Source organism: Equus quagga, chromosome 1 (assembly GCF_021613505.1).
Source record: "Equus quagga isolate Etosha38 chromosome 1, UCLA_HA_Equagga_1.0, whole genome shotgun sequence".
Taxonomy (NCBI): Eukaryota; Metazoa; Chordata; class Mammalia; order Perissodactyla; family Equidae; genus Equus; species Equus quagga.
This window is the reverse complement of record NC_060267.1, coordinates 164,741,485-164,766,401: the sequence shown is the minus strand read 5'-3', so window position 1 is coordinate 164,766,401 and position 24,917 is coordinate 164,741,485. Positions and strand designations below refer to the sequence as shown.

The following is a 24,917-nucleotide window of genomic DNA, read 5'->3' as shown; positions in this document are numbered from 1 at the left end:
ATATAGCCATATTTTCAAATTTTTGTTTGTAACTGCATTTCCCTTTATTGGTGCACAAATTCTCAGAACTGAGGCATCCTAGAAGAGGCCTGTGGCTTGCAAATTCAAAAACATATTTTGAATCGAGGTCAATTTAAAAATATATCTGATTACTCTTTTTTCTATCTTTCTTACACACTCCAATTCCCCAGTAACAATTCCCCCCTTACATATCCATTTGAATTCCATTTTTAAAGCTTAACAGTTTTTTTTTTTTTCAGATTGGCACCTGAGCTAACATCTGTTGCCAATCTTCTTTTTTTTCTTCTTCTTCTTCTCCCCAGAGCACCCCCAGTACATAGTTGTGTATTCTAGTTGTGAACACCTCTGGTTGTGCTATGTGGGACGCCACCTCAGCATGGCCTGATGAGCTGCGCTAGGTCTGTCCCCAGGATCTGAACCAGCGAAACCCTGGGCTACCGAAGCAGAGTGCACGAACTTAGCAACTCGGCACGGGCCGGCCCCAACAGTTGTTGAATTAGGAACTTCACAAACTCAAGGCAACTGATAGGTGGTAGCACCCAGTGTGCAAATGACCTTCTATAGTAATTGTCCATTTTTATTCCTGTCCTATTTCAGTCAGTCTGGGAGATTCCTGGAAAGATCATGTGCTAAAAGTATTTCCATTCATATTATTAGTTGGTTCCATAAATAGCCAATTTGTTCTACTTTTCTCTGGATCATTCTCAACCCTATTTACCCAAGTTGAGTCATGTTGTCAAAGAAAGCTGAGATGACTTATATTCAAATAGCTCCAACTTGTTAGTCCTGGTGTACAATTATAAACACATTTAGAGAAAAAGAAAAAAAGAAAATAACACCAATATATAGCATTATTTTGTTGGCGATCTCTCGCCAGCCAGCTAGTGGTCTATTTTTATTTAAAATGGAGTCTGGCTTTTAAAAAATAATAATGTAAAGTGTCTATTATGAAATGGTTTAATGGCCGAATCAATATGTATTAAAAGATCTATTGGGAAGCAATTTTCAAAGACCCCAAAGCCAAAGTCTTTGGTGAGCACTTGCTCTCTCATTCTGCTGGGTCTCGTGAGCGCTGTCTCCTGGTCTGTTCAGTTCCATGTCGGCAGGAATTTGAGGCGCAGCTTCAGCTGCACGCAGGCAGGCACATTGCCACGTGTTATGGTTGCTGAGAAGCTGGGCTTACCCTATTTCTTTATCCCTTTATCGCTGCTGTTTCTTATAGTTTGCCACTGTTCTTCTTTAGGTTATCTTGAGTTTTTTTTTCTCTAAATTTTAACCCCAGTATTTTGCGAGATAATCAAAATGGAAAAATACAAAAGCTCTCAATTCGAAATCATAGGCCCACTTGTTCTCTTTTACATCTTTTCTCTTTTAAAATTTTCCCTTCAAGATAAAACCATACAATATGTGATCATAGAAAAGTCACTTAATTTCCCTGAGCCCATTTCCTTATCTGTAACATGGGGATAATAATAATTGCTCTTCTCAAAAGGTTGCTGTGAAGATGAAATAAAATTATGTGTATGAAAGCTCTTAAGGGTTATGCAAACTTGACTATCATTATCATTACCTCAAATTCAGATCACAACAATACCGATAATCAACATTAATTGCTACCTAAAACAGAACAGCCCTCACTGTTGGAGCTTTCTTTAAAAGTGTTATAGTGGGGGCCAGCCCAGTGGCATAGTGGTTAAGTTTGCACACTCCACTTCCGCAGCCCAGGGTTTGTGGGTTTGGATCCCAGGCAAGGACCTAGTACCACTCGTCAAGCCATGCTGTGGAGGCATCCCACATAAAGAAGAGGAAGATGGGCACAGACGTTAGCTCACCAAGTCTTCCTCAAGCAAAAAGAGGAAGACTGGCAACAGATGTTAGCACAGGGCCAATTTTTCTCACAAAAAAAGTTATGCTATAATACAGTCATGCATTACTTAATGACAGGGATACGTTCTGAGAAATGCATCATTGGGTGATTTCGTCACTGTGAGAACATCATAGCGTCCTTATACAAAGCTTGATGGTATAGCCTAAGTACACCTAGGCTACATGGTACTAGTCTTTTGGAATCACCATCCTTTATGTGCCCCATTGTTCACTGAAATGTCATTACGTGGCACATGACTGTACTGAGATTTTAGCCATTTTTTCTTCTACATTTTTGTCTTGTTTTCCCAAAGCCCTCCATTCCTCGAGTCAGTGGCATTCACTACCTTAGGGGGTAGGTAGGTCACCCTAGTCTGGGGAATCCCTGAGCAGAAGCAGCCATTGCTTGACTCCCCAGAGCATGGACTGCAAGGAGAAGTCACATCCAACATGTCACCTGACGGGAACATTACAACATCTGAGGGAGAAGTCCAGGCAGATGGGCCTGAGAGAGGCCTGCAGAGACCTGGACATCCCAGCATAGAGCAGGGAATGTGGCAAGAAACTCCCCATGTCCCCAGAGGGACAAGGAAGAATGAGCGGATTCCTACGAGGAAGAGCCCTGGAAGATTGCAAAGAGTGGATGCTATTTGTAGATTAACAGGACGAGGGGCTGAAACCCAAGGCGGATGAAACCTTAGGACGGGGCTGCCATGAGGAGAGGGAACAGTTGTGGAAGCTGGCTTCCAAAGATGGCCCCCAGTGAACCACACCTCCCCACCGTTGTGTCCCTGTGTAGTCCCCTCCCACACTGAATCCGAGTTGGCCCTGTCACTCACTCTAACCAAGAGAACGCAGCAAAAGCAACCCTGGCACTTCTAGGCCTAAATCTTAAGAAAGGCTGGCAGCTTTTACTTTAGTCCTTATGGAAGTCAGCTGCCCTGTGAAGAGCCCAGCTTACCAGCTGCAGAGAGAAGCCATGTGGAGAGGCCCTGGAGGGGAAGACACTGCTCACAGAGAGAGACCACGTGGAGGAGTGCCGAGGTGCCAGGGTGGGCCTAGAACCAACCAGCATGTGACCAACAGGAACAAACCTGCAGTCTGAAAAAGTCAGGCTTATTGATCTGTTGCAATGAGACAGACTGTACCCCAGAGGCAGTGCGGGGCGTCTCACCAAAAAGGGTAGAATTAGTACAGGATTTGAGGGAGGGGTGGAGTTTAGGTGGAACATAAATGAAGTGGGGTTTTTGTTTGTTCATTTTAGAATTGAAAAACCATTTTATTAAATTGAAGTCATCAAGGAAACTCAGTGTAAAGTGACATTAAGAGCCAACAATTTTCATGCAAAGATGTGGAGAATATACGTGCACTGTGTGAGGAGCGATGAGGTGGCTCGAGAAGTGGGGTGCAGACAGAGGACGGGAGACGAGGGCTCGAGAAGGTCTCAGTGTCCTAGCCCAGTTACAGATTGGAGCAATGGAGATCCGCTAGGACTCGGGCAATGGGAATGAGACACTGCTGTGCCTGGCTGTCCTGGCAAGTGCCAATGGATCAAAGTCATATACAGCATTCCCATTCTTTCAATGTCCATCATTTTCTAAAATTGAGATGCCACATGAATTCACAGACCATAAAATTCACCATTTTAGAGCACACAATTCAGTTATTTTTAGTATTGGATCAGGGTTTCAATAGGCTCAAAGCAAAGCAGGCTCCGTGTAAAGGATTCGACAGCAGGTCTGGACTGTGAAGCGGACCCCAAGGTCCTGTTTACTCAGATACTGTAAAGTTATGATAGATGAAGAATGTTGTGTCCAGAAACTCTGCATCTGAGTTGCAAATCAAGGCTGTTTCTCTGTGTCCAAGTGACTTAGCTCCTCCAGGCAAAATTAGGGCTCGTCATTCTTACTGATAAAAGTTTCTGAGGGGCCGGCCCAGTGGCGCAGTGGTTAAGCGCGCACGTTCTGCTTCGGTGACCTGGGGTTCGCCGGTTTGGATCCCGGGTGCAGACACGGCACCGCTTAGCACGCCATGCTGTGGTAGGCGTCCCACATATAAAGTAGAGGAAGATGGCCATGGATGTTAGCTCAGGGCCAGCCTTCCTCAGCAAAAAGAGGAGGGTTGGCAGCAGTTAGCTCAGGGCTAATCTTCCTCAAAAAAAATAAAAAGTTTCTGATAATGATTTTAGAAAACAAAGTTTCTCATCACTAAGAAAGACGGTTGTTAGGCATTTCCTGTTGCAGTGTGTCCTTAGATGAAATACCTCCTACTATTACCTTTGCATGTGGCTTTATCCATGTCTGTTAATCCAGCCTGATGAATAGCTAGGCAGATTTTTTTACGTCATTAGCTTTAGTGAATTTTTACTTTCCCGGAATAAAGAAGGCAACTCAGATCTTCCAGCCCAGTGGAGCCTATAGAGGACCTGGCAGCTCCAGCTGTCATGAGCGACCTCAAGTGAGGTGAAAAGAATCAGCTGAGCCCCAACAACCTACAAAACTGTTAGAGATAATAATGTCTTGCATTTAGCCCTACATATGGGGATGGTTTGTTACACATAGATTATTGAACCAGCCATGCTTGAAGCAGACTTTCCCTGATGGCGGGTTGATAAGACCCCTGACAATTAGTTCATCCTCAGAGGTGAAGGAGTGAACCTAAATTAGACGAAGCGCTTAGTCCAGAGAGACTGTCAACCTCTGGTAATGGAAGTCAGAGAATGGTTACCTCTCGGGGGTGGAGGGTTGACTGGAAAGGGCAGGAGGGAGCCCTCTGGATTATACATTATACATCTTGATCTGGGCAGTGGTTATGTGGATACGTACTGTATAGCGTTCATTGAGCTCTACACTGAAGACGCCAAGTAAAAATGGAGCTCAGGAGTTCATTTCTATTATAATAAAGAAAAGTCAACCAATTCTGTGACATGTACACCTGCCAAAAACATACTGTACAAGTGAAAATAAGGGATTATGACAGATGCACGATGTAAACAAACATTTATGTAGAAAAAGCTATTAATTATGAGCCTAAACATTGACTGACCAAGATGCCAAGGAGGAACACGACTGAGAACAGGGAATTTAAGAACAATATAAAATTACAAAATTGCTTGAATATTCATTCTCACAATTCCTGTTTTATGAATTAGATTAGAAGTACACTGTGCCCTCCTCAACGTCATGGTCACTGGAATTAGAGATGGAAGGAAGCTTTGAAATCATCTCTCCCTGGTTCTCAGACTGGGCTACACACTGGGATCACCTGGGGACCTTTAAACAATAGTGGTGCCTGGGTCCCACTCTAGAGATTCGGATGTACCTGGGCTGCGGTGTGGCCTGGGAATCAGGATTTTTAAAAGGTCCCCAGGTGATTTCTGCAGGCTGCCAGGGTTGAGAACCACTGGTTAATTTCAACCACTCTTTGCACAAATGAGAACACAGAGGCCCGCTACTGACAAATGGCTTGCCAAATATCCATTAATTGGCTGCAGCCAATTTTCTCTGATGTGCCCTAATAGAGGGAACTGTGGCATGGATAATGACAACCAGTGAATAATCTAAAGATAATTTCTATTTGGTTTGGGAAAGCAGCACGTGACTTCCCGGCCGCAGACTGGCCTGGCTAATTCAGTTAGTCTCATATGAATGTGTCTTTTCCTGAGTTTACTCTGACAGCCCAGGCCTGTGCTGAGGTGTGGAAGGAAGGCGGCCAAATTAAATGTTGGCCCTGGCCAGTTCCCCAGGGGGCAACAGACAGGCTGTCCAAGGCGCAGAGTAACTCCACGGATGTGGGGACTTCTTTACCAGAGGGTTCCACAGCAGGACAAAGCTAGCTTTTTCCTGACCCTTTACTCTGTGAGGGTTGGGGGCCAGGGTGTAAAGAGGGAGTGAGGGGTGAGGGGCTGACGGTGATGGAGGAGCTCTCGTGTACCAGGGGTCGTGATAAGCATTTCTATAGATAGCATATGCTCCAGGAAACATGAGGTAGGCATTCTATTACCCCCAGTATAGAGATGAGGAAACTGAGGCTCAGAGAGGTTGTTTAACCACCAAAGCAGAGCCAGGAATGGAAACTCAGGCTTACCATACTCTGTCCAAGAGGGACAGTCTCGGCCCGAAGCTGAAAAGCAAGCTGCAGGTGGACTTGGGTCAGATCCTTGGATTTTAAGTCCTGCTGACAATCTCTGCCTCTCTAGTTTTCAGCTCTAACAGCCTAAAGGCACAGTGAAGAGACCTCCAGGAGCACCTGTGGCAGCCACAAGGAGCAGAACTGACCGAGAGCCCAGCCGCTGCTCTCTGAGATCTGCCACCTGCACTGGTGCCAAGCCCATGGCCCCAAGGCCGTGCTGCTCCCCTCCAATGTCTGCGTCCAGTAGGATGGGAAGCCATGGCCCATTCCTAGGAGATACAGGACTCTGAGAGAAGCCCTGCCAAATCTTCCTTAGACTGCGTGGCAGCCAGGATGCTTCCACCCAACCTTCCTTCCCTCCCTCCTTTCCTGGGGTCAGGTCTGCACCGCAGGCTGAAGGCTCTCCCAGCCTGTTCCAGCCCCTCCCCTGTTTTCTCTCACACAGATGTTTCCTTTAATAAAATTCTCCCATGTTTAACCCCATCTTGGCATCTGCTTCTCAGAGGACCTGGACTAAAGCAATGCCCCTCCCCGCTGGCACCCTCAACCATCCACACATCACTGTGGGAGGAAAGACGGGGGAAAGGAGGTCACCTTCTGCTGACTCACCTAGGGGAACTTGGTCTGAGATTCTGAAAGTGATGACAGAAGAACAGATTTCTCAGCAAGTTTGCCTCCATCCTTGGTCTCAGTGCCACGAAAGAAGGAAGTCTAGGCCACAAGTAATTGACTAGAACCCCAACCAGCCCTAATTCAATTGCCAAGAAATCACCTTTTATTGCAGGTACCCACGAGCACAAGCATAGTTCCACCACACGCCCAGCAGGGTGAGAAGTGCAGGATAGGTCACCGAGAGGCCGAAGAAAAGACCCAGAGACAGAGAACGAGACATATGGGTTTATTGGGGAGTTACTCACAGGGAAGGTCCAGCAGTGGCCGGCTGGAAGAAGTGTGCACCCACTACCACCCCCTGAGAGAAGCTGGCTTAAGTAGGCAGAGGAACAAAGCTGCATGCTTGCCAAGGGGGCCTGTCCCTGCATTCCAAGGATCAGAGCCTTCTGGAGGGCCTCCGTGTTCCCTCAGGCTGCAAGGGTCTCTGTGCTAACTCTGCCATGAGAAAACAGCCGGGTTGGCCAAGCCCAGGACTGTCATCATCATGAGTGCTGGCACACAGCCTAGATGAGGAGCCTCAAGGACACATGGTTTAAAGGGCACGGAGGCTAGTGCCCCTGCAAGTGCCAACTTGGAAATGGTAGGGGTTCTTTCCCAATCTTGTTATGTCCTTTGGGGAAGACATTCAAACTCTGCAGCCTCAGTAACTCCTTGCAGGGGGATTTTCTTGTCATCTTTTGCTCCTCCTCAAGGAAGACAGCAGATAAATGATATGCTGCTTCTAAAGGTACGCTGATTCTCAAACACCTAGAAGCAAAGGGGTGCATGCCCACAGTCACCAGTATGAGGTAGCTTTGTTCTAGAAGCACTAGCCAATGCCACTAGCTAAAAGAATGGAAGGAGAGGCTTAAAAAATCAATTAAGGCATGGAATTAATATATAAAATATGCGAACAATAGCTATAAATAAATATAGTGGAAATAAGAACTTATTGACAATAGCAACAAAACAGATTAATGTCTAGGAACAAATTTAACCACAGTTGTATAGGGTCAATATGATGAAAACTTCAAAACTCCACTGAAGGACAGAAAAAATTCTTTAATATATTCAAAGATACCTTATTCTTGAATAGAAATAATCAATATTTTGAGATCCTATTCTCTAAATATTCGTTTAACATGTATATGACTATGTTATAAATATCCATTTAATGCCACTCTGTAGTAACCATGTCTTTTTCTTTTCTTTTCTGATGCTTTTACAACCGGGGCCTTGCTGACCCTGAAAAGGCTCCCCCTCCCAGGTTAGCTAATTCCCAGAAAGCAAACAATTTGCCTTTCACATGCAAATCAACCAATCCAGAGCCCATATGCCAACCTCCCTCTTTATCACACTCCTTATGGACTCTCACATTCGGGACCTCTAGCCCCCTGCTTAATCACCCCAGGGCCATGTACCAGACAACCAGGGGCAGCCCCTACACCCTAGCCCATAGAAATTATTCAAGCTAGCGAACCCTAAACCTGTTGATCTTGCCTCACCTCTTGCTTCCTGAGGAAACCACAATAAATGCTTCCACCCACTAGTTCTCCTATCTAGGCCTGAGTCAAATCTTGGCATTTTCTCCTTTGGCCCTGCGTGGTGTGGCATGACCTCTCCTCTTGGGAACAGGGAATAAGAAACTATCCTTCCAATAGCAATCATTTCCTGATCTGTTGGGCTTACTGAACCTCAAGTTTTTCTATTAGTACACTATATTTCAAAACACACTCCAATGAAAATACCAGATTTTTTTTGTGCTACTAAAGTTAATATGAAAAAATAATCGTGAAGATAAGCAAGAAAATTCTGGAAAAGAATAATGAAGGGAGGGTGGTGGGGAAAGGGGATAGATGGAGCGGCTGGTGGAGGGTGGGGTGGCAGGGATGGCACTATGAATTATGAAATGGTTTTATGAATGTAGTGGACATAAATTTCAGTCCACACACAGCACTCAAGTATGAAAGAAATATTCATTTTTAGTTACTCAGTTTTAATTTTGACTTCCATTTTACCGGTGTAGAAACTAAATTCAGTCACGTCAGGGCCTCATGGCCCCAACCCCCAACCCCCATATGCTCTAAGAACTGTTGGGTTCACCCAATACCCAGGCCTCGAGTGGGTTTCTGATCCTCGGTAACTCATCTATCTACCCTACATCCTGTCTGAAGTTGTTTGCTGCAGCTTTTGTGATACAAACCCCCCCGGGTCACCTCGCCCACAAGCAAATGTCCATGTTTATATTGCTATACGCCATGTGGAAGTGAACTCTTCAGGGATGAACTCACAGAGGAGCTGGCCAAACAGGAGCAAGAGGACGCAGGCCCTGGTAGATGAGGAGTGGCTGACATCTGGGTACACAGGCACTCAGTCGAGTTGGGGAGGGAGATGGGAACTCAGTTCAGTATGAACATCGTGAGCACTGACAGAGGCACACACAGGGTGCTGTAGGAGCACTGACAGAGGCACACGCAGGGTGCTGTAGGAGCACTGACAGAGGCACACGCAGGGTGCTGTAGGAGCACTGACAGAGGCACACACAGGGTGCTGTAGGAGCACCAGGAGGCAGGACAGCTTCACGGAAGAGGTGACTTTTGAGCTGGATCGTGAAGGATATGGCTGATTCCACATGACAAAAATGGGTGGGAGGGCACAGAGCACTGCAGTGGAAATGGCATGAGCAAAGCTCAGGCTAAGGGGAGACCAGCTCTGATTTCCCGAGCCCACCGTGACCAGTGGAGTGAGGAGGCAATTCCTGGGAACATGCCAGGACCAGGGAAGGAGCCTCGAGATGAACCATACGGCTGGAGATGAACCACTCCACAGAGCTGGCTCTAGTGACCACTGGATAGAAGGAAGGAGATCATGGATGATGCCATCTCTCTGTGGGTATTTCCAGGTCTAAGCCTGAATGTAAAGTGTTCCTTTCAAACTCTGAAACTGGAGATCCAGGAGTTTCTAGATGTGTCTTCCTCTGCTCCCAGATTGGAGGGGTACCCATACAACCTGGATTCACCATGGGTTCACCGACCAGCTAGCCTCTCTCCTGGAAGAGAAGGCCTTGGAGGGGAGGGGAGATCCCAGAAAATCCAGTGAAAACCAGGGTGTAGGCAGGCCTGCCTGTCAGATGTGAGTCCGAGGTGTACTTTTACGAGCACTGGAGCTCTGGGAGGAATTCACAGGATCTTCAACTCTCTTTATCCACAGTACTCCATTCTCAGACTAGCAGCAGCAAACACAACCAGAAAACCCAGCTGACTCAAACTCCCTCTGCATACATGTCACTCTCCACAGCAGTTGGCAAAGTCAGTTTTATCAAAGTTATTCAGCCATGTTTCCCATGTGGAATTTAACTGGTTTCCAACTTTCTTCCTATGAAATTCTATCCTAGTCACTCTCAGTTTGCATTTATTTTAGTCACATGCCACTTCTTCACTGGAACGTACTGCTTCCCTACTGCCTAGATAAGTGTCTTGAAAATAGCAAAGGAAGAAAACTATTTTTAGATTTAATGCTATCTTCATTTCCCTTTGGTGTTCAAAAGTCCTAATAGTTCTTTGTAAGAGATTTGAGACTTTTTTTTCTCAGGAAAATATACTCACCTCATATAAGCTGAGCTTATATGCTTCTAAGGGGCATGTGCGAAATAAACAGAAAATATCCACTGAGCTCCTTCCAACTACCATGAATTATCCTTCAACCATTACTTAGTAAAGCCCTGCAGAGCAGGTGGCTGTGTAAGGAAGTGGAAACACACAGCCCCTCTTTTCCAGGAAATGATGAATCAACTTGGGGACTTAAGATCCACTTACTTGAAAAGTGAAACTACATTGCTAAACAGGCCATAATTCCAGCCAGTGTTCTCCTCTTCTCTAAAGCAGCATCTTCCTAACGCACAGCGGCATTTTTTGAACGCCTTCTACACGCCAGGCATTGGGCTAGGAGCTTCTGGATGGCTCTGTGAATCCCCAAACAACCCCATGAAGTGTGAGAGACTGTGAAAGAATATTAGTAGAGGAACTAGCCCTAAGAAGTCATTTCCCACCCTGGATTCTTAGTTTTCCTAAATCAAGAAAACAACCATAATCTTTCAAAGTTCAGTTTTTATGAGGCACTCGAGTATTCCACATCCCAGGATCACATAAGAGTGTTCATTCTTAAACTGGGAGGTGCAAAAGTTTTATCCAAGTAAGTTTGACTACCAACCAACAGATTCATTTTAGAGGGGCTCGTTCAGTATCTTCTGCTTCTACGGAAAAATTCCTACGGAGACTAACTTCAAGATCACTTTTACAAAATAAGCAGTCAGCAGACAGCGTCAACAAAGTACTCCTGGACTAATCCGGACTTTATATGCTCCCACTGACCTCTGCTGGACAATCTATTAACCCACCAACACTGTTTTTTCCCTTGAGATAATATGGCTAGGGAAGGAGCATTTTCCCCAGATCGTACCTAGTATTTAGATTTCGAGAGTTCAATTCACAAATATTCATGAAGCCCTCCACACTACCTTACAGTGAAATCTTGTACCACACTTGGCTGCCAGAGGCAAGCCTCCACGGGCAGAGCGGGACACTGGTGAGGGTACAGGAGCTACCCACTCTCAACCCCACTTTGACACTTGTTTGACACTCGGTGTGATACTCCCTCTGTTCTTACGCAGCCCAGGCTCTCTAGTGTATAGCTTAGAGGTACACAGGAGTACCTGCCAACTGGGCCCAACTTCAGGGGCCTGTCGGATAAAACCCCAGCTCCTTGCAACTATCTGCTAGGTTCACATCCCAAAGCTGGAGTCCGCCCCGGTGTGGAGGTCACGTGTGCCCCTTACCATCCAGTGGAGACAAACCTGATGTAGACAGTGCAACAAGTCGAGCTTTGATATAAAGGCCTATGCTCCAATTCATATAAAAGTGCAGATAATAAACAAGAATGACCCTGAAAATAAGTGATACTTTTCCATTTCTAATATTCTTTTAAAATAGTCTGTTTCTGATAATGAAAATTACATCATTATTTTGATTTAAAAATTTTGTAAAAGAAGGGAAAAAATAAAGCAGAAATAAAAATTACCTATAATCCTATCATCAAGTTATACTAAAATTTTGGTTTATTTTGGGCCCATCTTTTTTCTCCGTGTATGTGTGTATGTATGTGTATATATGTATGTATATCCTGATCTGGACCCACCCATTTTGTAGATTGCCTTTTCACATATTATACTGTGATTGTTTCTCCATTAATAAATGTTCTTTAACACCATTTTTTGTTTTATGATGTCGACAGATCATAATGTGTGTAACCCATGCCTTATTATCAAACAGGGGCGTTGTTCCTAAATAAAACTATGCTGAATGGCCTTATATATATTTGACCAAATATTTCATTACTTCTTTGGGATACATTCTCTAAATAGGCTCACTGAGTCAAAAGGTATGAGGTATGAACATTTTCAAGATTCCAAATAGAAGCACGACTAGAATTACTCTGCAGAAACTCCAGCTTCCACCACTGCCGAGCAGGGCCCATCTCACTTCACCCTCACTCATGTTGCAAATTATAATTTAGAAAGTGCTTTGCCAAGTGGATAGGCAAAAAAAGGTTTTTCAGTCTAACTTACACATTTGTATTTATTCATACTCATAATTTTACTGACCATTTATATTTTTTCTGTTAATCATACATTCATGCCCTCACCCATTTTTCTATTAGTGCATTAACATTTTTCTTACTCAGAAGAGTTCTTTATATATTAAGGCTGTTGACTCTGTTGCTCTCAATGGGGTACACACAAGCTAAGGTTGCTAATCCAAATATACCCGGAAATTATTAGTTTGGATGTGGTGTGACTTCTCCTTTGGCTCAGTAAGTTTTTTCCAGGAAAACAAAACAAAATAAAAACCCAACTCATAAAGTACAGAACAAGTCCCATTAAATACTGGGGGGACTAAGGTATGAAGTGGTCAACAGATAAACTATGAAGTAGCAACAGCCCACGTACTCCAGCCTCCTGAACATGCCTCTGCATGAGAGAGTTCTTGGAGCTTTTTTCTTCAGAAGACATTTTTAAAAGATATGTGACCTTAAGATAAGGGTTTATGTAGAAGCACACTGCCGTGGGACTCAGAAGTTAGGCAGCTGCAATGCTATCGTTTAATAAAACCTGCTCACTTCTTTCAGCCGTGAATGGTTACTTCTGTGGTATAATACTGATTATTTTTCTGTTTTTAGTCAATTACTTTACTATAAAATGTCATTTGGAAATGTTTTTATTTCTTTTTGCACAAGAATTTTAACATTATGGTAATTTTGCTGTGGGAAATAAAATTCCATCTTACAGGAAAGAGAAAACTCCTTAAGACCACTCATTGGCATCTTCATTTAAATATTAGAGCGGGTCAGCCAGTGAAACTCCTAGAAGAAAAAAAGACAACAAACATTCAGTGAAAAGAAATAAGTGTCTGGGGCTGGTCCACTGGTGTAGTGGTGAAGTTTGTGTGCTCTGCTTCAGGGGCCTGGGGTTTGTGGGTTCGGATCCCGGGCGTGGACCTACACACTGCTTGTCAAGTCATGCCGTGGCGGCATCTCACACACAAAAGGTTAAAGGAAGATTGGCACAGATGTTAGCTCAGGGACAATCTTTCTTAAGCAAAAAGAGGAAACTTGGCAACAGATATTTGCTCAGAGCCATTCTTTCTCATCAAAAAAAAAAAAAAGAAAAGAAACAATTGTCTTAAACTATATTCTCACTGTTTTGCTTTCTCTAAAACCTAAAACTCTCATTATAATTACACTTACCATGATAGTAGTAAATGAGATTTATCTTTGGTCTACTGCTTTTCCCAAAAAGGAGCTAAAAACCTGTAGTGAACCTGTCTTGTCTTTCGAAACAACTTAAAATGAATTTCTGGGTCCTCCTCCATTATTAGAGTCTGAAAGAACCAGAAATACACTCAAAAGAAGAAAAGAAATGAAGGCAGCCCAAAGAAGGCTGGGCCCTGCGGTCTAAGGCCCTGCGTAGGAAAAGCAGTGCACAGAAGCCTTTCCCAGGACCAACATTCTGCACATGTGGTCTGGGCACGGCAAACGCAGAGAGTAGGTCCTCCCTGTATTATAGCAGGAGGCAGCCAGCCTACACTGCCAATCAACGACAAAGGGCAGATGGACACACAGACAGCCAATGAAAATCAACAGCTTAGAAACTATAACATGTCCAGAATTCTATTGGAATGAGGATAAATAATGTTGCAGTGGTAGATGAAAGAAATATAAGGATAAACCTCATGGAATTATAAAAGAGGAGATAAGAATTTGTATTTCTGCAGCCATACCTCCAAAAATTCATGAAGACTTGGAGAATAGAGCATTAGAAGCAGAGCATTAGAAAGGTGAGCTCACTAGCAGAGAAGGCACAATTCATTAGGGCGCTTCTGTGACTAACACAGGTCTCCAGACTGCCTATTTTGTGTGTGTGTTCTGAATGTGTTCATCAAGCCTCTTACAGTGGCTTTAGTTCCGCTAGTACTCTGATGCTCTGAGGCCAGGAGGAGGGCATCCTGGGTTGCAAAACTAACGTTTCAGTTACTAGAAAGTATATACTCAGTTATAAATAAAACGACATGAGATTTAAAAATGTGTCTGTTGGGTGTCTGGTTAGCAGAAATCATTTCAACAAATAGATTTTTTTTAAAAAAGAAAGGCAATCAGTAAGCCCATAGAAGTACAGAGCAGACTCTGAAAGTTGTTAATCCTACTTTAAAACCGTCTGCCTGCTTGCTCCACATAAACCCCTGCTAATGCCACCTACACATCACCTTTCTGGCCTAGTCTTTCTGTGCTCATCTTCCTCTTCAACACGCTTCTTCTTGAGTATCTCTCCTCTCTGCTATGAGGTAAATGAGAGTATATGCAGGTATCTCTCTCTCTTTTTTAACTGAAGTATAACTGACATATAACATTATATTAGTTTCAGGTGTACAACATAGTGAGTCCATATTTGTAAACACTGCAAAATGATCAGCACAGTTAGTCTAGTTAACATCCATCACCACACATACCTACGCGAATTTTTCTTCTTGTGATGAGAACTTTTAAGATCTACTCTCTTAGCAACCTTCAAATATGCAATACAGTACTATTAACTATACTCATCATGCTGTACATTACATCCCTATGACTTATTTTATGACTAGAAGTTTGTACTTTTTGACCCCCTTCACCCATTTTCCCCACCTCCCCACCCCCCCCATCTCTGGCAATCTCCAATCTGTTTTTTCTATCTATGAGCCTGGTTTTTGGTTTGTTTGTTTTCAGATTCCATATAAGTAAGATCATATGGCATTTGTCTTTTTCTGTCTGCGTTATTTCACTTAGCATAATGCCCTCAAGGTCCACCCATGGTGTCACAAATAGCAAGATTTCCTTCTTTTTATGGCTGAATAATATTCCATTGTGCATATACCACATTTTCTTTATCCATTCATCCACTGATGGAAACTTAGATTGCTTCCACATCTTGGCTATTGTAAATAATGCTGCAATGAACATGGGGGTGCATTTATCTTTTCAAGTTAGTGTTTTCGTTTTCTTCAGATAGATACTCAGAAGTGGAATTGCTGGATCATATAGTAGTTTTAGATTTAATTTTTTTGCGGAATCTCCATACTGTTTTCCATGGTGGCTGCACCAATTTACATTCCCACTTACAGGGCATAAGAGTTCCATTTTCTCCACATCCTTGCCAACACTTATTTCTTGTCTTTTTGATAATGGCCATTCTAACAGGTGTGAGGTGGTATCTCATTGTGGTTTTAATTTGCAATTCCCTGATTATCAGTGAAGTTGAGCATCTTTTCATGTACCTGTTGGCCTTCTGTATATCTTCTTTGGAAAAATATTGTTCAGATCTTCTGCCCATTTTTACATAGAATTGTTTTTTTTGCTATTGAGTTGTATGAGTTCTTTATATATTTTGGATATTAACCCTTTATCAGATATACGATTTGCAAATATTTTCTTCCATTCAGTAGGGTGTCTTTTCATTTTGTTGATGGTTTCTTTCACTGTGCGGAAGTTTTTTAGTTTGACGCCATCCCATTGTTTATTTTTGCTTTTGTTGACTTTGCTTTTGGTGTCAGATTCAAAAAATTATCTCCAAGACTAATGTCAAGGAGCTTACCACCTATGTTTTCTTTGAGGAGTTTTATGGTTTCAGGTCTTACATTCAAGTCTTTAACCTATTCTGAGTTAATTTTTTTGTACAGTGAAGACAGTGGTCCAGTTTCAATCTTTGGCTTGTGGCTGTCCAGTTTTCTCAACACCATTTATTAAAGAACTGTCTTTTCCCCTTTGTATATTCTTGGCTCCTCTGTCATAAATTAATTGACCATGTATGTGTGAGTTTATTTCCAGGCTCTCTATCCTGTTCCATTGATCTATGTGTCTGTTTTCATGCCAATACCATACTGTTTTGATTACTATTGCTTTGTAACATAGTTTGAAATCAGCGAGTGTGATGTCTTCAGCTTGGTTGTTCTTTCTCAGGATTGCTTTGGCTATTCAGGGTCTTGTAGTTCCATATGAATTTCAGGATACTTTGTTCTATTTCTATTAAAAATGTCATTGGAATTTTGATAGGGATTGCATTGAGCCTGTAGATTGCTTTGTGTAGTATGAACAGTTTAACAATATTAATTCTTCCAACCCAAGAGCATGGAATATCTTTCCATTTATTTGTGTCTTTTTTAATTTCTTTGACCAGTGTCTTATAGTTTTCAGTGTAGAGAATTTTCATCTCCATAATCAAATTTATTCCTAGGTATTTTATTCTTCTTGATACAATTGTAAATGGTATTGTTTTCTTAATTTCTCTTTCTGATAGTTCATTATTAGTGAATAGAAACACAACAGATTTTTGTGTATTGATTTTGTATCCTGCAACTTTACTGAATTCGTTAATAGTTCTAACAGTTTTTCACCGGAGTCTTTAGGGTTTTCTATATACAGTATCATGTCATCTGCAAACAGAGACAATTTTACTTCTTCCTTTCCAATTTGGATGCCTTTCTTTCTTTTTCTTGTCTGATTGCTCTGCCTAGGATTTCTAGTACTAGGTTGAATAGGAGTGGCGAGAGTGGGCATCCTTATCTCATTCCTGATCTTAGCGGAAAAGCTTTCAGATTTTCAGCGTTGAGTATGATGTTAGCTGTGGGCTTGTCATATATGGCCTTGATTATGTTGAGGTATGTTCCCTCTATACCCATTTCGTTGAGAGTTTTTATCATAAATGGACATTGAATTTTGTCCAATGCCTTTTCTGCATCTGTTGAGATGATCACAATTTTTATCCTTCATTTTATTAATGTGGTGTATCACAGTGATTGATTTGTGGGTACTGAACCATCCTTGCATCCTCAGAATAAATCCCACTTGATCATGGTGTATGATCCTTTTAATGTATTGTTGAATTCAGTTTGCTAATGTATTGTTGAGGATTTTTGCATCTATGTTTATCAGGGATACTGGCCTGTAATTTTCTTTTCTTGTGGCATTCTTGTCTGGTTTTGGTTATCAGGGTAATGCTGGTCTCATAAAAGGAGCTTGGAAGCATTCCCTCCTCTTACCTTTTTTGGAAGATTTTCAGAAAGATTGGTATTAATTCTTTGAATGCCTGGTAGAATTCACCCATGAAGCCCTCTGGTCCTGGATGTCTTTCTGTTGTGAGGTTTTTGATTATTGATTCAATCTTCTCAATAGTAATCAGTCTGTTCAGCGTCTCTATTTGTTCATGATTCAGTCTTGGTAGGCTGTACGTTTCTAGGAATTTATCCATTTCTTCTAGGTTGTCAAATTTGCTGGCTTAAAATTGTTCATAGTAGTCTCACGAGCCTTTGATCATTTCTGTAGCACAGTTGTAACATCTCCTCTTTCATTTCTGATTACTTATTTTTTTTTTTGAGGAAGATTAACCCTGAGCTAACTACTGCCAGTCTTCCTCTTTTTGCTGAGGAAGCGTGATCCTGAGATAACATCTGTGCCCATCTTCCTCTACTTTTTATTTGTGGGACGCCTACCACAGCATGGCTTGCCAAGCTGTGCCATGTCCGCACCTGGGATCCGAACCAGCGAACCCCAGGCCACTGAGAAGCAGAATGTGCGAACTTAACCACTGCACCACCAGGCTGGCCCCTCTGATTTTATTTATTTGAGTCTTCTCTCTTTTTTTCTCGGTGAGTCTAGCTAAACATTTGTCAATTTTACCTTTTCAAAGAACCAGCTCTTAGCTTTGTTAATCTTTTATATTGTGTTTTTAGTCTCCATTTCATTTACTTCTACTCTGGTGTTTGCTGTTTCCTTCTTTCCACTAACTTTGGGCTTTGTTTGTTGTTCTTTTTCTAGTTCCTTGAGGTATACAGTTAGGCTGTTTGAGATTTTTCTTGTTTCTTGAGGTAGGCATTCATTGCTATGAACTTCCCTCTTAGAACTGCTTTTGCTGCACCCATAAATTTTGGTATGTTGTATTTCCACTTTCATTTATCTCAAGGTATTTTTGGATTTCTCTGACTCATTAGTTATTCAATAGCATGTTATTTAATCTCCACATATTTGTGACTCTTTCAGTTTTCTTATTATAACTGACTTGTAGTTTCATACCATTACAGTCAGAAAAGATGCTTGGTATGATTTCAGTCTTCTTAAATTTACAAAGACTTGTTTTGTGGCCTAACATATGATCTATCCTGGAGAATGTTCCATGTGCACTTGAGAAGAATGCATATTCTATTGCTGTTGGAATGTTCTGTACATATCTATTTAGTCCATCTGGTCTAATGTGTTGTTTAAGGCCAATGTTTCCTTATTGATTTTTCTATCTGGATGATCCAGTCATTGATGAAAGTGGAGTATTAAAGTCTCCTACCATTATTGTATTGATGTCTATTTCTCCCTTTAGGTCTGTTAATATTTGCTTTATATACGGTTGACCCTCTATATCCGTGGGCTCTGCATTTGGGGATTCAACCAACCATGGATTGTGCATTATGTTTATGATCCACATTTGGTTGAATTCATGGATGTGGATACTGAGGGATGATCGTATTTATGTGTTCCTATGTTGGGTGCATAAATATTTACAAATGTAAATACACTTACAACTGTTGGATTGACTCCTTTATCATCATGTAATGCCCTTTTTTGTCTCTTATTACAGTATTGGTTTTAAAGTCTATTTTGTCTAAGTATAGCTACCCCAGCTTTCTTCTGGTTTCTATTTACACGTAATATCTTTTTACATCTCTTCACTTTCAGTCTGTGTATCCTATATCTGAAGTGAGTCTCTCGTAGGTAGCACATAGATGTGCCTTGTTTTTTCATTCAGCCACTCTATGTCTTTTGATTGGAGAATTTAGTCTATTTACATTTAAAGTAATTATTGATAGGTATGTGCTTACTGCCAATTTTGTTCATTGTTTTCTGGCTGTTTTGTACTTCTTGTCGGCTCCTTTTGCCAAAATCTCTGATATCTGTTTTTAGAGAAATAGACTTTCAGTAGAATTCTACATATTTTATGGTTTCCAAATTAGTTGATTTACATTTCATCGATTGTCCAGGAGTCTGTTTACCCATTTGTTCACTGCCTTGTTCAACAAAGAAAAAGATCTCACAGCTGATATATGTATGAAGAACCAAGACAGAAACTACTCAAAAAAATTATCTGCTCTGAAAACAGTGGCTGATATGCAAGGTGTAAGAATGGAGGATGGGTATATAGAGAGGGCAAGTGGCAGAACCAGGATCAGAGTACAAAATTACGTATGAAAAGCAACTGAATCTGGGATGGGAAAGGATCATGCTATATACTTTATTACTTATTTTACTGCTATAGTCTACACTGTAGTTTTGCTTTAGAGGCCAAAGTAACAAATTTTGAATGTAATTGCACAAATTGTCCTATTATAGTCTCATCTCTCACTGTGCTTCCTCCACTCTCTGTCTTCCAGCCACTCGGGGCTTTCAGTTCCTCAGACCTATCCTGTTCCCTCCTGCCACAGAGCCTTTGCACATCTCTTTCCTCGCCTCTTTGCTGAGTTGGTCTCTACTTATCCTTTGGATTTCAGCATCACTTCCTCTGAGAAGCCTTCCCTGTGACCCTAATATAAATCAGATTCCTTTGTTGTATGTTCATTCAGAACTGGTTCCTTTCCTTCAGAGCAATGCTTCATTCTGTCATGACGCATTCACTTGACAGGTGACTGGACTGTCCCTCTCCCCTACTGTACTATAAGCTCCATGAGGTGAGGGTTGAGCCTGGTTTTGCTCACCAGGCTATTCTCAGCACCTGACACAGCACGCCTAATACATATCTCAACAAATATTCACTGAACAAACAAATGCATGTGCCAGACCCAGAAATGGTTTAGAAAGGACTTTTGGGGGTGGGAGAGGAGATGCATTTCTGCTTTCTGCTTAGCAATCACATTTACCTGGGGCTTCCGTGTAGCTTGCGGTTCAATCATAATGTTGATAAGAGAAGGTTTAGTTGTGTCTGCCAAGCTCTGACTCAGGCACTTTTGGAGTTCTTCTGGAGTTTGTACAAAATACCCTTTACCTCCAAATGCAGTCATGACCTGCTCATAATGTGCGTTTGGCAGAAGAGAGAGTGGCGGGGCTCTGAAAAAGAGGGTCATAAGTCAACAGAAAAAGAGTCAGTCTCTGAAATAATTTGTGGAAAATTTTAGGCTGAACTGAAAGGCATAATTTTATGTCCAACACTTAGACTGAGACGCCAGTACACTAAACTTTCCATATATTTTTTTATTGTCTATACATCAGTGTCGAATAGAACCTTTGTAATATGTGAGGTGTGACGATGGAAATATTTTATACTTGTGCTAGCCAGTATAACAGCCACTAGCAACCTGTTACTGTGGGCATTTAAAATGAGGAAATGAATTTTTAATTTAATTTAAATAGCCACACGCAACTAGTGGCTGCTATACTGGACAGTGCAGGCTACACCATCAACACCTATGAATCCAAAAGAAAAAGAGAAAAAAAGAAATGTCACCGCAAAATATGTAAGTAATAACAAAACAAGAAATGAAATCAGTGAGGCATAAGCAAACATACCCAGACCTTGCTGCACTCCCAGGCTGACACACAGATTCATATCTCTCTCACACCCCACAGCCAGCTACAACACTGTCTCAGTTTGGCTCTGCTACCAGATGATCAAGATTTAGCTAGGTGATAAAAAGAAGGAAGAGTTCTGGATCATAAATAATATGTAAACATCCAGATTCCTACATGGTGTAGCAAGAATAGCAGGACTGGGAGCATTTTGCAATAATCTCTTCCATTAACAAGGCTTAGACTAGGGGCTGGCCTGGTGGTGCAGTGGTTAAGTGCGCACGTTCCACTTCTCAGTGGCCTGGGGTTCACCGGTTTGGATCCCGGGTGCGGACGTGGCACCGCTTGGCACGCCATGCTGTAGTGGGCATCCCACATATAAAGTAGAGGAAGATGGGCACGGATGTTAGCTCAGGGTCAGGCTTCCTCACCAAAAAGAGGAGGATTGGCAGTAGTTAACTCAGGGCTAATCTTCCTCAAAAAAACAAAACAAAACAAAACAAAACAAGGCTTAGACTCAAACTCATTCATCTGAGCCTTCAGTGGCTCCCTGATCATAAACTACCTATTGAAGCACCCAATCACGGACAGTTGTGCAAAGAGAAACTATGCAGACAGGGTTCCTGCCCTTTAGAGGGGCTGACAATATAAACAAACAATACTCACACCACAACACATTCCAATACAGCCAACTTTTTAAAGAGAGCTTAAAATAGACGAGAGAAAGTAGATAAACGTTGTTCTGGGCTACTTACGCAAAAGTAGCATCTCCAAATTTTAACATTTCCTTCCAAGTATCTGCATTGAAACCTTGGTAAATTCCATTATTATTCACCACCAGAAGTACAATTGGCAAGTTGTACCTAAAATTGAGAGCAAAATATAAAGGAAATCTAAATCTAAAGCAATTTCTTTAATTTGGGGTGAAATTTTCACTTAAAAATGGATAGTTTTCCATAAGCTTTTTTGTAATGTTAGGGTAAGACTAAAAATTAAGCATTTGTTATCCTAATAAGAATATCAAATCATTAACAGAAACATCATGGAGTAGTGGAAAGAATGCCAGATCACGGGGGCAGACCTGATTCTACCACTCCGCAGCCATGGACCTCAAGCAAATAGCTGAGCTTTTCTAAACCTTGGTTTTCAGAGATCCAGGTATTCATAAGAATGATACCTTGCATACTTAATACCCTCTACAGCATCACTTCTACGTGGTGCCCACGGGTACTGTTTGAAAAGTATCTTTTTATTGAACTCCTCACAGACAACTAGCAGTTGCTACATACTGTGGAAGGCACGCAAGAGACTAGTGTACATTTTCTCCTTTCAAACCACTTCACCCAGAATCAGAAAAACATTATATGGTGTGATAACTAGAGAAAAAGAGAGTATTTAACAATGTGCTAAACACTCTGGTGAAGACAAAAAAAGGCTGACTACACTTTACTAATGATTGACAAAAGAACCTGGGCTTTATTTTCTAGAGACATAATTTCTGAGATCAGGTATAAAAACAAATCTAAACTGCAGACTGTTAAGTAACAGGATGGTGGCAACTACTTGCTCACCCTGCTCAAACGGAATCATTACTTTCTAGGAGGCCGCCTTCCCTATAAATCATCTTTTTGGCATAGACCACTTGGTTGTCTATACAGATATTCTAACAGGCACATACCTTCCCTCTGATCTTGAAAGTTTTCTATGCCAAAGCTTTCAAAGCCCCAAAACACAATTTACAAAAGTCCTAATAAGAGCCCTGGCTAAGAATACAATGGTTTTACTAGAGTTTAAATAATTGGGGAGAAAACCCCCCCATACTTCTGTAAGAGGATCTATAACTCATGCGTTTCTCCATGAATGCTGGTGACTATAAACACAATCTGAACAGCTCGCATTCACCTTGAGCTTCACCTAGATTATCTCACTTGTTCCTCACAACCATCCTCCAAGGTAGGAGCTATTACTATTCCCGTCCCTATTTCAGAGGAGACTGAAGCTTGGTTAAGTGACTTCACCCAAGTCACTTGGCTCTGACACGGTTGAGCGAGTATTTAAATCCAGGCCATCTGACCCAGAGGCCGTAGTCTTAACTAGCAAGCTCTGCTGTCTCCCTGCACAAAACAAGCTTTTCTCAGACCAGAACTTTTTCTCGGGACCTCAAAACCAGTTGCACATTTTTGGCACGCAGTAAAGAGGTCATGAACACACTGTCCTGGATGAGAGAGACCCTGGGGTGATGACTGAGTCTTCTCAGAATGCAGCACAGTGCTGTGCCTGCGGTACCTGGCACATGGCGGACACTCTGTTCAGTATTAACAAGTGCTTAGGCTGGTGGGCCTTGTGCGTGATTCTTCACCTTTTGGAGAAAGAAAGGCTCTGACCGGGAGGCTGTTTTACCTGCAGATGGTCTCCACTTCCAGGCCAGAAAACCCAAAGGCACTGTCTCCCTCCACACAGATGACCCGCTGTCCTGGGTTTCTATCTTTAGCCACTACAGCAGCTGCAATGGCAAATCCCAAACCAACTCCCATCGTTCCAAAAGTACCAGCATCAAGCCTGTTGGGGAACAAAGCTAAAATGAAGCCCTCTAAAGCATGTCATAAATCTAGTTATATGCACATGGTTCATGGAAAAATAAAATACAATAAAAACATCTTCTTTCTTTAACGTGAAGTTTTTGAACTGTGAGGAACTAATTTGTCAAGGATAAGCAGAATGAGAAGAAAACGTCACTTGTGATTGCTTGGAAGACCATGAATATCTTCTTAGAACAATGACTATACAAATTATCACCTTATCTCGAGGACATATGAAGCATAAAAACTCTACAAAACCTCATGGAAGAATACCTTTAGATGAACTACATCCTTAAACACTGAACATGGACAATTCTCAAATGTTTTATTAGTCTGCATGGTTGTAGTTTCAAATTTAACATGTTACAGTTCATCATAATTGCTTTCTTTAGAAGGCTTACCTGTGCCGAGGAAGGTAGTTTTGAAGCACAGTGCGTCCAATATCCATAGTATTTGCTCCTTCACTTACCACGAAACAGTCCTTGGGTAGTTGTTCTTGAACATGGTAGAACACCGTAAAATAATTCATAGGCAGGGAGTTTTTGGAAGCTAATTCCTAAAATATTAGAAGGAAATATAATCAGATTAGATTGAGCTACAGCGAAGCTAAACAGTGCCAAAAAGCTACTACCAAACTTACGAGGAAATAGGCAACAACTATAAACTACAAGGTTTCCAAATGGCCACCACATGGCCACTCTGAGAAGCTAATTGATCTGTGAACAGTCCTGGAGGACAAGTCAAGAAAAATACGTCCCAGAGTCCCAGTTTGGGACACAATCAAATAACAGGGAATGTCCCTCTTTCTGGAGATCCACAATGCACATTAGCATATTAAAGACTGAGAAGTCCTATAGTAAAGATAGCTGGACACACTGGGTTAAATAAAACTAAACCATCTCATTTGAGCACTTTCAGGAAAACACTGACCTAGAAAAAGTGAAATTTTTGTACTAGAATATTTTCGTCTGAAATATGACCCTAAGGGCCTAGGGGTGCAGCAGTTGAGTTTGAGCACTCCGCTTCAGAGGCCCAGGGTTTGCCGGTTCGGATCCCAGGCGTAGACCTGCATGCTGCTTATCAAGCCACGCTGTGGCAGGCATCCCACATGTAAGATGGAGGAAGATGGGCACAGATATTGGCTCAGGGCCAATCAACCTCAGCAAAAGGAGGAGGATTGGCGGTAGATGTTAGCTCAGGGCTAATCTTCCTCAAAAAAAAAAAGACCCATGAAATATGGCCCTAAGCTAAAGTCAGAATTTTAGAAAATCTGGTTCTTCCCCAGACAAACTGGAGAATAAAGCAGATACGCTTCATCCACTATTCTAAGGAGTCTCTGAATGGAGGGAAAAACAGCAAGGTAAAAGCCTTCATCTAATCATATGCCTCTCAGAGCTGAGAGAATGCCATGAGGGGCTTTAGCTGCAATCCATCTGATCCCAGCACTGCCCCTCACCTGGGCTGCTCTGGTCCCAGCACGGCCCCTTCACCGGGGCTGCTCTGGTCCCAGCACGGCCCCTTCACCTGGGCTGCTCTGGT

The 24,917-nt window shown here is 42.2% G+C and overlaps 1 protein-coding gene across 2 annotated transcripts in view; it reads right to left on the bottom strand.

Moving 5' to 3' along the window:
- Window positions 1-12,923: 12,923 nt before the first annotated feature.
- The window catches only part of HACL1 (2-hydroxyacyl-CoA lyase 1), a 33,090-nt gene continuing 21,096 nt past the window's right edge, over window positions 12,924-24,917 (bottom strand). For both annotated transcript variants that reach the window (XM_046665316.1, XM_046665309.1), the window contains exons 13-17: window positions 23,780-23,934; window positions 23,200-23,358; window positions 21,555-21,662; window positions 20,154-20,340; window positions 12,924-13,086 (exon numbers count right to left, since the gene is read on the bottom strand). In XM_046665316.1, coding sequence (XP_046521272.1) covers window positions 13,054-13,086; window positions 20,154-20,340; window positions 21,555-21,662; window positions 23,200-23,358; window positions 23,780-23,934 — 642 coding nt within the window. In that variant the 3' untranslated portion in view covers window positions 12,924-13,053. The remainder of the gene's footprint in view (window positions 13,087-20,153; window positions 20,341-21,554; window positions 21,663-23,199; window positions 23,359-23,779; window positions 23,935-24,917) is intronic.